Here is a 13,721-nt window from a genome sequence, read left to right on the forward strand (position 1 = left end):
TAATTTTTCAGCCTAAATTGTATTTTTATCTGTTCTCTACTGATTTCTTGTTAACTCCTTAACTCCTCATCTAGTTCTAGGACAATTTAGCCAGCTACATGCCAGTGTAACTCAGATTACGTTACACTGAAGAAAAACATCCATTCATTGCTTCAACACACTAAGTACTCAGTTCTGGGTACTTCTTTTTCTGTCTCTCTTTTTTAAACTGTACGTGAACAAGATTGTAAATAGTGCATAATATAATTTGCCCTATATAGATAGTGAACTTATCAGCTCTGCTTGATTTAGGTACTTGGTAGAGGTGAAAGGAGAGGGCTTTATCCATTAGCCATCTAGTGTGGGAGATAATGGTTGACACTGTAATTTCCTTTATGTAAACATATCTCTTCTGTTTATCAATCACCCTTAACAACAAGGTATCAATCATGTTTCTTTTTTTGTTATTCTATTTCTCATAAAATATCACTCATCAAAGACCAAACAAGGCTTAAAGAAAAAAGTTCAAAGTGAAGATAACTAAAATTTGTATAATCTTTGGCGAGTAAATATGCACACTAACATGTATAAGTCTGTAGACAATGAATGCTAAATTACCTGGCACCTGTTAGTCCCAATATTAGGCCTGCTAGTCGGAGTGAAAATAGCTGCACTGCCCTATGGCTCCAATTTAAAGAAATAAACACTTGTGCACTGCTTATTGCATAATTGATTTTATTGTAAAGTGTTGTCAGTTAGCTCATCATATAACACTTTTAAAAATGTATCTTGAATTATGTCTCTTACACTTTTATCATCTTTCACTTCTGGCTTCTCTCCACTTCTTTATTTTTTCCCCTTTATTAGATCATGGTGCAAGTCTGTCAGTTATTTTTGGTGTCTTTCTCCCTTTGCTTCCATTATTTCCCTTTTCCTTTGTTCCCTTACTCTGTGTGGTTTTTCTCTATACATATCTATATATGTCTCACTTCTCCAGCCCCACAAAAAATTCTTTCAGTAACCTGTTTATTTTCCAGTCTATTCCATCACGCTCGTCCACACAAATCCACTAACTTGGTCACACGCTCACTCCCATCAAATACCTCATGTCACATTCCAGGGTGCAATCCAGACCAGTGAGGGGTTGTGTCACCACTTGCCCTGCAACTTTGGGTGCCTCACAATGTTTTGATGATGTAGCTCCCAACCTGGGCCGCTCACAAACAGCCTTCCAGCATGCAGGTCACACCCTAAGGGCTGGACAGTGCAGACACAATTTTTTGAAAAAATACAGGCCTAGGAGTGTGATGGGGTTATCCTGCAAGTATAGGATCTGAGGCTGGTGGAAGCCAGACTGTGGTTGGTGTGTTGCTGACAGACTGCTGGGCTCAGAGCTGCTGGATGTGTTTGTTTGAATATTTTCTATTTCTAAATATATTTTCAGGCTTTTAATCTCTTTTGTTGTAGATGGGTGTGTTGTAAACTTGTGTTTGGGTGGGCCAATAAATAACGCCAATAATAATAAATAATGGCCAGGTCGGACCGTGGGCCAATAAATAACGCTTTTATCTCCAGGCTGTGACTAAGCTTTCTTTGAAAATTTCCCACCATCACTGTAGAGCTGGTGCAATTTCACCTGTGTTGTGAAGAACAGTGGGGAGTGTTTCAGGGTAGTATGGGGCTAATGCAGCTGTGGGAAGTTATTGGAAGCTCCTCAGCATAGCTGCAGACCAAGAGAAGAGGCCAAAGGGCAAGGACCAATGAAGGCACATCAGCTTGCCCAGATTATGGCCGGGACTTTGCATGAAATCTAGTACCTAATGTTGAGGCATTCTGAACATGTGTGAAGTCAAAAATGTCACTTCAGCCCACTATGTCATAGGCAACTTGTCAAGGTCAGGCCACTCAGTTAGTCTTTGGAAGGACTTGACCTTGGAAAGTTACCCATGACGCACAGTATATTGAGGTGTTCTGTTGGATAAGGGGGCAAATGATAATTTTGCCTTCAGGAGTGTAGGGCAACTGTCCATCGTGTTTAATTTGTGCTTCTAGATGGATGGCTTCACCAAAACAACTTTGGCATTGTTCACAAGGAAACAATTTCTCTCTATGGGTATTAGGCTTAGCTTTTATTTAACAGGGTGGCGGTGTTTCCTTCTTGACCCTTTTTAGTCAGTATGTTGATGACTTAGCCAAAAAATTAATTAAAATACAAAATCCCCTATTATAAACAAAATCCTCAGCAAGTACATATACTAATCTCAGAGCAAAAGGAAGGATGAGGAGAAATGTATACAGGCACAAAAACACTCTTAAGAAGTTGAGCAGAACTTTATTGCAACGAGACTGAAACCATCACAGAAATTTCTCTTGGCGTATACTTAACTTCCCGGGAGAGGGCTCTTCTTTTCCAACAGACTGTCACAGTCTCAATTTGTCCTAAGCCCTCTTTAGATTGGGCTTTTCTGGTGTCCAGCTGTGCAACCTAATGAATAGGAAAAGTCCCCATGTCACATAAAGGTGCCATCGGGTCTCCCAACATTTTCACTAACTTCTGCATCTCCCTTTCTCTCTCTCTTTTTTTTTTTTTTTCCCCCCCGGGGGCAGCTTTCCTTTCCCCACTGATGCTCTTCACTCAGCTTCGTCTTCACTGACACAAAGCAAGATATCAAACATGCTTTAGTTAGCTTGCTGTATAATCCTGAGTGGAGGCAGAAGGCACTTAGTGTCTACCATGAAAGTGGCTAGGTGAGGTCAGTGCTATGTATCTCCTGCCCATGGTTAACCTCACCTAATTTACTCTCATAAAAATAAATTGATTTTTCCCCACTCTGTTTTTAGTTATCCTTTGGTAAAAGCATACCCTTAGTGCTGCTGCTGGTCTGCCAGATGGGAGCCACGCTGAACAGCTTCCTCTCAGTGATCATTTAGGAGCTATCCCTCTCATTTCAATCATTCCTTCAACAAAACACTGAATTTAACATTTTGAGTAGGCTTCTAGGATATGAATATCGCTGTACTCCACACAGGAAAAATCTCAATGTCCCCATTCTTCCCCAGCCCTATATGTAACTTATCTGAGTATGGATATGTAGCCCAGGCAGTTGTATTTGTTTTGCTAACAAAATCAGTGCAGTGTGAAAAAGAAATGTCATGGGTCAGTTGATTTCCATGACGCTTTGGATAATAAACTAAATTGGGATCATGTAAGAATTCTACGTGGATTTATCTCAATGAAAGGGAAGGGGAGTCTGGGAAAGTTATCAGTTTTGCGTAAGGCTTCTTCATGTGAATTTGTTCTGAGTGTGGATTAGACCAGAACAGTAGTTATATAAGTTATCATTCAGGGTTTAAAATGGTAAAATCAAATCCTCCCTCCTGCTCAAATGTGCTTGGCACTAAAAGACATGTAGGTATTTTGATCTCCGTTTTAATTCCCCAGTTTTGAAATGAAGCCATTAAAATTGTATTTAAAATATTTTACTGTAGAAAATACGATAATGATTCTGAAATTATTGCAGACTATCTAGGGAGGCTGGAAGGTACTACCATACATGTACCTGCTTTTCTAGCATGCTCTCTCCTAATTAGGATGTATTAATGTGTAGAGGCCAAATTCAGATCTCATTTACACTTGGTAATTCCAGAGTAACTCAGTTTGTCTGTATTAAAGATGCTCTGGATTACTTAATGTAGCTATATCAACGTTTTTTTCTACATGCTTCAGTGTGCGGCAACAAGCAACAACCCCATAGCGTTTGCTATGTTGCTAAAAATGATTGAACATGACTAAAAGAAGTAAGAGGCCATCTTAGAATGCAGTCATAATAGTTTGAAATGTTCTTGCCCTCAGTTTAGATCTCTGATGCAAGGATTGCCATTTTACTTTTGAAATATCCATTGTTGAATGTTCTACTACTTACTCTTTTTTTCCTCATTCTCCTTTTTTGTGTAAACCAATCAGTCATGATAATCCCCGTTTATTTTGGCATAATCTGCTGCCAAAGTGGTTATATCACAAATGGAGGATTATGCTTTTGTTTGTCTGAATAGGCAGGGGATGGGTTATGAAAGAGAATCTTTTTATTCACACTCAGTAGTTAGAGTTGGGGATAGCGGTTGATCATCTCAAAGGTTTAAGCTTTAATATGCACTGATGTTGCTTTGGAATAATAGAACCCCGTCCTCTTCAAGAGTACCTTAAAAGTCTAACATTCCAAATTCAGTTATTCTTCTGTAATATTAAACTGCTGTTGGCTTTTCCTCTTTTAATTTAACAGAGTTCTCTGGCAGAGACACTGGACAGCAGTGGAAGTTTAGATGCGCAGAGAGCTGACATGATTTACACAATTGAGGATGTTCCTCCCTGGTACCTCTGCATATTCTTGGGGTTACAGGTACATTTCAAAACGCATATTTCTGAAGAAATCCATTTTTTGGTTTATAATCTTTAAGAAAATGTTCAGCATTTTTATATAGTACATAGTGGTACGTGATACAGATATTCAACAATGTTGGTGACTTGCCTTCTGCTTTGAGTCCATTTGATTACTTATTGAAGTGGTTGGGGGGCTGGAAGCCCACTCTGGCAACAGAGTTGTGTATTGTGAATGAAGCAGAGTGGATAGAAAGTACTACCGGGGAGTCTTAAAACAGCTGGAAGCTTATAAAAGTCCTATCTATTTGTTGTTATGCTCCCCTACATTCATATCTGTATTAATTTTCTTCTCCAGCATTCCTAGATTTTTGCAAAAAAGCCTATCATGGCAAGATAGCCTTCCTGCAAAATGTCTCCTTCCCTTTTCTACCACCTCACTAGAATTCACATATTGACAAAGAGCTATAATGTTGCTTGCTAGCTGTTGCATTTCAGGAATTACTGGAGACTCACTTCACAAATAGCCATTTGGGCTGCTACCTAACACGTGTTCCATAATTTAACTAAAAATTAAAATTCAGTAACAACTTGTCACTCATGAATTCATGTGAGGATAATATAGGGGGATGGAAGGTGCGAGAGATGCTGTGTTAATGTTCTGATCTTTCTTGGAGGTACTGCTTTTAGTAGGGTTAGTTCTGGGAATGACTAGCACCAAGATGGCAGCATCCACTGGCTGGAAAGCTGGTTAATTATGAACACCCCTCCCTCCCCCCCCGCCTGCTGAGTTCCTTGTACTTTTCAGGCATTTGTTTGTACTTTGTGTTAGTTAGAGAATTAGACTATGTCTACACTAGGAGTGCTTTATGGGTATAGGAATACCAGTGTACTATACCGGCAAAGTGCTCCTAGTGTGGGCACAACTAGACCGGCAAGGCTGTGCTTTGTACTGGTGTAATAAAAGCGCCCCCCACGAATGAAACAAGCTCTAGTGGTAAAAGCACAGTTTTGCTGGTATATCTCTGTCTAAACTACAGACTTCTGCCAAAACAGTTATGTTGGTCATGAATCTCACTCTTTGCATCCTTGACCAACTTAGTAATGCCGGCAGAAGTCTGTAGCATAGACATGGCCATAGTAGAACTTAATGGACAGCCAAGACAGCTGGATTCTAGTCGCAGTTTTGCTGTGAATGTGGGCAAGTCCTTTCATCTCTCTCCCCCTCTCTAAAAAGGGTAATAAAATTACCCCAAAGGAGTGTTGAGACTTCATTAGTATTTGTAAAAATACTTTGAGATCCTCAAACAAATGACTCCTTAGAAATCCAAAGTGGCTTATTTTTATTCCTGCAGTTATTCATCAGCCAGTACTGCAGGAATTTTCTTTTTCTTACATAGTTGAACATGCAGCTTTTTAATAATTTTTTTAATCTACTTGGATTGGAGCAGAATAAATCCATGATTTGGCTAGTCTCTAACATTCCAGAACTTATCCCCTATATAGTTTTTCATACTGAAGTACTATTTAAATTCATGTCTAATCAGACAGTCTTTCATGTGATCCTCACGTGAATTAATTTGGTGGATAGGAGGAATGCAGTGGACATAATATACCTGGACTTCAGCAAGGCTTTTAACACAGTCCCACATGACATTCTGATATTTCTGCTGGAGAAATGCAGGCTCAGCAGAACTACCATTCAGTGGATATGCAATTGGTTAAACAACCGCAAACTAAGAGTAACTATTAATGGAATGATGTGGGATTAGAGGGAGGTCTCAAGTGGGGTTCCACGGGGATCTGTTCTGGGTCTGATGTTGTTTAACACCTTTATTAATGACCTGGATGTAGGAATAGAGAGCGTACCAATCAAATTTGCAGATAACACACAGCTGTGTGTGTGTGTGGGGAGGGGGTTGCAAACACTTGGCGGATAGAGCTAAAATTCAGAAAGATCTTGATAAATTTGAGTACTGGGCTATAGGCACCAAAATGAAAATCAACAAAGACAAATGTAAGGTGCTACACTTATGGAAGAAAAACCAAATGTACAAATACAGAATGAGGGATAACTGGCTTGGGAGCAGCACTGCTCAGAAGGATCTGGGAGTTGTGGTGGATCACAACCTCAACATGAGTCAGCAATGCGATGCTGTTACAAAAAAAGCAAATGTAATTTTAGGTTGCATTAACAGAGGCATAGCACGCAAGTCATGGAAAGTGATAGTGCTGCTCTATTTGGCGCTGGTTAGGTCTCAGCTGGAGGACTGTGTCCAATTTTGGTCACCAGTGTATAGAAAGGATGCAGAGAAACTGAAAAGGATCCAGTGGTGAGCCACAAAGATGATCAAAGTGCTGGAATGCAAGCCATATAAGCAAAGGCTGAAGGAACCGGATATGTTTAGTTTGGAAAAGAGGAGACTAAGAGGGGGACATGACAGCTATCTTCAAATACTTAAAAGCACAGTTGCCAACTTTCACGCTGTAAATAAGCACCCCGACCTTCACAATAAGCCACAAATCAAGCTAATCCCATTTCAAAACAAGGCAAAAACAAGCCAATCAATCCCTAAGAACCCCAACATTCTATGTGACTAGATCCCCCCGGTATGCAGCGTGGGACTGTGGTGGGCCCGCTGTGCACCCCCGACTCTCTACCCCCCTTGCCCCTGCTTGCCAGGAGCTGATCCAAAAAAAAAAAAAAAAAAAAAAAGCAACAAGCTACAAGCCAGAAACTAGCCAACAAGCAACTCACAAGCCAGTTAAGCCAAAAACAAGCCCAATTTCTGCAGTTTCTTTGCGGATTTGGCATGTCTGCTTAAAAGGCTGCCATAAAAAAGATAGAGAAGAATTGTTCTCTCTTGCCACAGAGGCAGTGGGACAAGACAGTGGGTTCAAACTACAGCATAGTGGATTTAGATTAAATGACAGGGAAAACTTCCTAAATGTAAGAATAGTAGGACAATGGAACAGACTGCCTCAGGAGGTTGTGGAAACTTCTTCACTAGAGGTTTTCAAAAGGAGGCTGGATAGTCATTTGTCTTAGATGGTTTAGACACAACAAATCCTGCATCTTGGCAGGGGTGTAGACTAGATGACCCTTGCGGTCCCTTCTAACCCTGTGATTTTGTGTGTTTCAAAATGGAGGGAGCTATTTTTCTGCTTCTGTAAGTTGGAAGCTGCTTCAGCATGGTTACCTAGATACCTACTCATCAAGAATAAGAACAGGAACCATTTAGCTATGTAAATAGCCTAATTTATCATCTATAAGTAGAAGTCATTAGTAGCTGGCTAAAAGTAGCTAAACATGGAAAGTAAAAAACACTAGGAATTAAAATATTTGGAACCAGAAAACAATGAGAGGATTGGTGGTTAATTTAAAGAAATAAATAAACTGAGTGTAAAGGAAAAATAGTGCATCTCTGAGGTTCTTGTATGTGTGATTATTAGTATTAACAAGCTGTTCATTCTTTGTGTTCACAGCACTACCTGACATGTTTTAGTGGAACTATAGCAGTACCTTTTTTGCTAGCTGATGCCATGTGTGTTGGATTTGACCAGTGGGCTACCAGCCAACTGATTGGGACCATTTTCTTCTGTGTGGGGATCACTACTTTGTTACAAACAACTTTTGGATGCAGGTGAGATCAAAACTCATACTTCATTCTTTATTGTTGAGATACTGATGGTGGGGTACACATCTCTTTAAATGTACAGGATATCCAAGAAGTGCATAGGGTATTTCAGAGGATGAATGTGAAATACAGAATAACAGTTCAAACTCAAGATTGCTCGGGAATAGGGTTGTCTGATCCTAATTTTGGAAGGTTTCACAAAAAAAATGGATATGAAGTAAAAGAATAAGGCTATGTCTACACTTAAAACATTACAGCTCCAGCTATGCTACTGTAGCGCTTCAGTGTAAACTTACTATACTCACTTATTACTGTGACTGGAAGGATTCTCCTGTCGCTGTAGTAAATCCACCTCCCCAAGAGGCTGTAGCTAGATCAACGGAAGAATTATTCCATCGATGTAGCACTGTTATAGACGTGCTTGGGGGTTAGGTCATCTTTGCTACATCACTCAGAGATGTGGATTTTTCACACCCCAGAGCAATATAGCTGGGTTGATCTAATTTTCTAATGTAGACCAGCACTACATTTTGGATAACTGGGAAGCTGTTTCGAATGAAAGAAGACATGAGCAGAATAAAAGAGTAGAGGAGCGGGGAAGTAATGAGGAGAAACAAGATGAATGAACATAGGGAAAAAATTATTTAGCCCACTTTAAAGAGTGACTGCTTAGAATACTGTCATTGTACTACTTGCCAAAAGGTAACCAGTTGAAGTTTTGGTGTATGGACACAGTAACATCTGCTGCTGCTTCTGTAGTATTGTGCTGTGACAGTTTCAGAAAGGTGATTGTCAAAGTATGTTGAAATAGTAGGATCTCTGGAGTCAGATACTTGAAGAAGCTAATGTACGACTCTGATGCTTCCGGGTGCAGGTGTATTTCAGTGAAAGAAAGTGATCTGTGTAGTTAATCATGCTTAAGGATAAAATGCTGATATAGAGGAATCTCTCTCTGTTCTGCCAAAACCTTTATACTTTTGAATCACTTTTACGTAACTAAGGTAGATAATATAATAGACATTAAGAAAAGGGAAGGGCAACTTCTTATCCCTGATCTTACTGTTTCTGCCAATAACACACCCTTTGCATATGTTTCCTTGTAAATTCCTTCTGTGGGAATGGGTGGGAAATAAAGGTCTTCTTTCTTAGCTGCGCAGAGGTGCCAGTATCACTTTACCACAAGCTGTCAAGGAACATAAGCGTTAGATTAGCTTGCTTGGGGTTCCTGTATCTTTCACTCCACAGTTTCTGGAAGTGCTATTTTAATACGATGACATATCTGAGACTGGTCTAAATATTGCCAGATTTTTAAAATAATATGTTATTGCCAAAACGTAGTACGTTCTAACAACAGTGAAGTTAAAATAAAAATAAAAAAGTAGTTATCATTATACTTGGAATACTGCAGAGAGATTTTAACTAAACATTTACTTAAACCCTTGGTCATCCATTATTTGTCCGGGTCAAGGGATGGATAAAACCCACAAGGTTGTTTCTGCATCTTGAATAGAATCAAGAAAGAAAAATAAGACCAGAAGAAAGATACTCATTGTATTATCATGTCCAAGCATTACTGTTAAAGTGTCACTTAATTCATCATAAAAATGATATAAGATGAAGTCTTAGACTTTCAATGAAAAATGGACAACATAGTCCCAATTAAAAACATTTACCCAAGAAACAGACTCTTTGGGTGGAGGAGATCACTCAGCAGGGAAAAAAGGGCAAACCCGTTAAACAAATCATTTAGGATTGTTAATGCAGATCAGCCAAAGGGAAAAAATCCAAAAACCTCTTCAGGCAATTCAGGCTTCCTGAGTCAAAGTCCTTGTGGTGTTTGTTTTTTGTTTTCAATAGTCTGGAGAAAGTCTGATCTGCCATCTCACCTTCCTTCTACCTCTTCAGAAAAGATTCTTTGTCCTTTTCTTACCCTCAGCTTTTCTAAGAGTTGTAAAGCTGCTTTGATATTTCTTTCATCATATGTTTACTTGAGAAATAGGAAGGGATGTTTGTCTGGGTGGAATTGTCGGAAAGGAGAGAAAAGCATTTGCTTTTTCCCAAGACCATGTTTTCCTTGCAACAAAATTCTCTGTCCCTCACATATATGAGACAGTATTCTTTCCTATTCGGTTTGTCCTTCCTGTTTATACTCATTTGAAGTTAAGAGAGTTGGCTTAATGCTCAAATACACTTATTCCTAGATATTTAGCTATACATTTATAAAGGGGGAGAGGGTAGCAGAGAAGCATGGGCCAGGCCTCTCATTGTCTTCAATCTCATCACATTTAAATTGAACAGCTATATTTGATTATGTTGCTGCTTACTTCAAATGCTTGTTACCTTTAACACATTACTTTTTACCTCCTTATCTTGCATCTTATACTGGCCTTCACGTATAGGGTCAAGGAGTAGTCACGGAAATCGGAAGTTATGGTCAGTTCTTAAAGTCTTTTTTAGATTAAAAAGTCATCTTCATTTCTTAGACCACTGAAGACTTGCTCCATCACCTCTCAGACCTATTCCACTGCCTTGTTTGTGAGGAGAATTAGCGGCTGAACATTTTGTAACTGTTAGCATGTGATATTGTTTTATATTTGGTTGGGACCTGCAGACACGAACTACACTTGAAATGAGATTCTTACAAGGTTTATTGGCAAGCCTGTGAACTGAGAAATGTTTAAACAAATAAAGCCATTATGGTTTCAGAAAGGTCAAATTTCACTGGTTAAAAGCCCTTAGAGATGGATGTAGCCAGTTACCTGGAGCCATTGTGGTTAGTCTGGTATCCATACTAATTTTAGGAATTCACGCTATTTACCAAAGCATAGCTCTTTGCCAGCCTTTTAGATTAATACAAAGGAACTATTATGATCTGAGAGATAAATATGTACCTCGATCCATATTTTAGGTTTGCTGAATTATGTCTCTGTAGTATCTAAGCATTGTTACATCTATGCAATGCATTTATGTTAGTTAGAATGTTTCAAAACAACATTTTAATTACTCAGAATCTGTCTTCAATAGTGCTAGTGTCAAAACCTTTACCACTAGGAAATTCAGAGGTGCCCTTGAAATTGCATCCCGACCGTATGTTTATATGGGCTTGGGTAATGTATCCACTTTGCACTTTTGTGTGATCTTAGGCTTGTGATGCATTACTGTTTATAGCGTATTTTTAGGGCATAGCTTCAGTTTATCAAGATTGTAGTACAATTCCACTAAGATATATAATTGTTACTTAAAACAAAAGGTGAGATTGTACTAGGTTTTCTTCTGATTTTTGTTGAGTGATGTTTCCATGTATCGTCACTTCATTGTATATTGCTGACAAATTACCATGTATTTATCTGAGAAGAGTGAATTTGTTTTCTCTTGAGAAGAATGAAATGTAATAACCACTGGAGTCCCTTGATCATATCCTTATAAAAGACCAGCCATTTTAGCCTTGACAAAAAGTCCATTGTGACTGGGGTGACCGGATAGCAAGTGTAAAAAATCGGGACGGGGGTGGGGGGGTAATAGGTGCCTATATAACAGAGAGCCCCCAAAATTGGGACTGTCCCTATAAAATCGGGACATCTGGTCACCCTAATTGTGACTGAGTTGAAAAAAGTAGTTTAGAAACAATGTTCAACTCAGAGTGAATTTTTTAGCAGAGCTTGTGGAGGCCTTATGCTCCCCTCAGTGGCATTTCTCTGTCTGTATGCAGGTAGCACAATCACTTTTGAATGCTGTACCTGATCAATTTCAAAATTTCAGTGTGTTATAAGAATCAGTGGCCAAAATGTGATGGAGGGGAATAGATGACATGGGGGAAGTGGGAAAGCTACTGGTGTGGGGAGGGAGAATGGGAGATGCTGGTATGGGAGAAGTGTGGGGGGGGGCACAGACCCCATGGCAGAGAGGAGGGAGTCCCTGCAATAGAGGGGGAGGGAAGAGTGGCACATAGGGAGCTGGGGGGGGCGGGGGAGGAGGAGGAGAGAAGGGAAGGATGCCTGGAGCCCCTTGTGAGTGCAATGAGCTCAGCCTACACAAGCTACAAAGTATGCGACCCCTAGTTCAGGGATTCTCAAACTGGGGTCACAAGGTGGTTACATTGGGGTCATGAGCTGTCAGCTCTGTGGGGCTGACATCCCTGAGCCCCCTTTAAATTATATTCCCCCCTGTTTTTAATTTATAAGCGTGTCACACTCAGAGGCTTGCTGTGTGAAAGGGGTCACCAATACAAAAAGTTTGAAAACCACTGCCCTGGTTTTAAACTACTGGAAAATGTAGCTTTGTACGGGAAATCACTATATTAACAAAAAGAGTATTAATTGATCCTACAGCCATAAACACAACTTCCTGTGTCTTAGAAGAAAGGAGAATGGCTGGAGAGAGGAGAAAAATGCAGGGGCACTAATCAAACAACTTTACAGTCAGTGTCTTTTGTATTCAATGCTTAAAAAAAAAATAGTCAGTTTGCATTTGGAATAACTCCTCACCGTTAAGATAATCACCATCTCCTAATGGTTTTTTTCCCCCAAACTCATCCAGGCTTAAACACAGAGATAAAGCCACTGTGGAAATAGCATTGCTAAAGTCGAGCCGTTCGCTTTGTTTTAGATCCTTTCCAGTTTTACTTTTATTGTAAGCTGAATTTGAGTTTATTCTAGCAATTGGAATGAGGCGAATTCAGTCAGAAGCTCTTTGGAGCATTCATTGCTTAATTATGTAGCAGAATTCTTGTGCCTTTTTACGGTGGGTAGTAAAACCATTTACTATGGATTCTGCCGATTTACCCAACTTAATACGCTTTGCAGGCTGGCAAGCTGCTTTCTCAGCCCCCGTGGGACATGAGAGACTTCAGTTTGGGAGTGGACTTTGCTCTTATCAGAAGGGAGGTGTTTTAGTCATTGTTTATATGCTGGGACAAGAAAGGGTGCTTGCAGTTAATTGTATTTGCATAGGAGAGCCAAGGAAAGGATGCTGCATTTGTTTAGAGGTAGTTGATATGTCCTATATTCATACTGACCCTGATTCAGGAAAGTGCTTAAGCACTTGTGTAACTTTGAGCATGTGAGTAGTTGACTGAGCATACTGCAGCCTCTGCCTGTTAAGTAGTTTAGTTAAACCTTGCTCTATGTAAATGTCTTGTAGCAGAATAGGCTTGCTGTTAGACTTAAACTCTAAATTAGCATCTTGCTTTTTGCAAGTTTGTTGTGAATTGATATTCTTCTTAGAGTGATTGCTCATATCGATTCCAATTAGATGTGTACGCTCTGCGAGCACAGTCGTTGGAATGTTTTCCCCCTAGCAGCACCCGTTGGATCGGCTGTGGAGCCCCCTGGAGTGGCGTCTTCATGACGCTCAATATATGACCCTGCCAACCCGGCGCTCCTCAGTTCCTTCTTGCCGCCAGTGACGGTCATTGGAACTGCGGTGACTTGCTTAGCAAGCTCTCCTCATTTTCCCTATCTTTCAGTTTAGTTTAGTTCACAGTAATTCCTAGCCTCGTTAAGTTTAGTTTTAGTGTTTTCGGTTGTTACAGCAGATAGCTGTTGGGAGTGGGAGGTTTTCCTCTTCACCCCAACCGTGTTCCCCGTTGGGACTCGGGGTATGCCTAAATCCCAAGGGTTCAAACCCTGCAAGTCCTGCAACAAGCCCATGCCAATGGGCGACCCCCATGACGCTTGCTTAAAGTGTCTAGGGGAAGCACACCAAGCGGGCAAGTGCAGGATTTGTAAAGG

At 40.1% G+C, this 13,721-nt stretch overlaps 1 protein-coding gene across 2 annotated transcripts in view; it reads left to right on the top strand.

The window, feature by feature from the left end:
- SLC23A2 (solute carrier family 23 member 2) overlaps positions 1 to 13,721 on the top strand; it is a 99,633-nt gene that overhangs the window by 54,137 nt on the left and 31,775 nt on the right. For both annotated transcript variants that reach the window (XM_026657756.2, XM_024197208.3), the window contains 2 exons: positions 4,260 to 4,376; positions 7,841 to 7,998. In XM_026657756.2, coding sequence (XP_026513541.1) covers positions 4,260 to 4,376; positions 7,841 to 7,998 — 275 coding nt within the window. The remainder of the gene's footprint in view (positions 1 to 4,259; positions 4,377 to 7,840; positions 7,999 to 13,721) is intronic.

Source organism: Terrapene carolina, unplaced genomic scaffold, assembly GCF_002925995.2.
Source record: "Terrapene carolina triunguis isolate 2854851 unplaced genomic scaffold, T_m_triunguis-2.0 Scaffold53, whole genome shotgun sequence".
NCBI lineage: Eukaryota > Metazoa > Chordata > Testudines > Emydidae > Terrapene > Terrapene triunguis.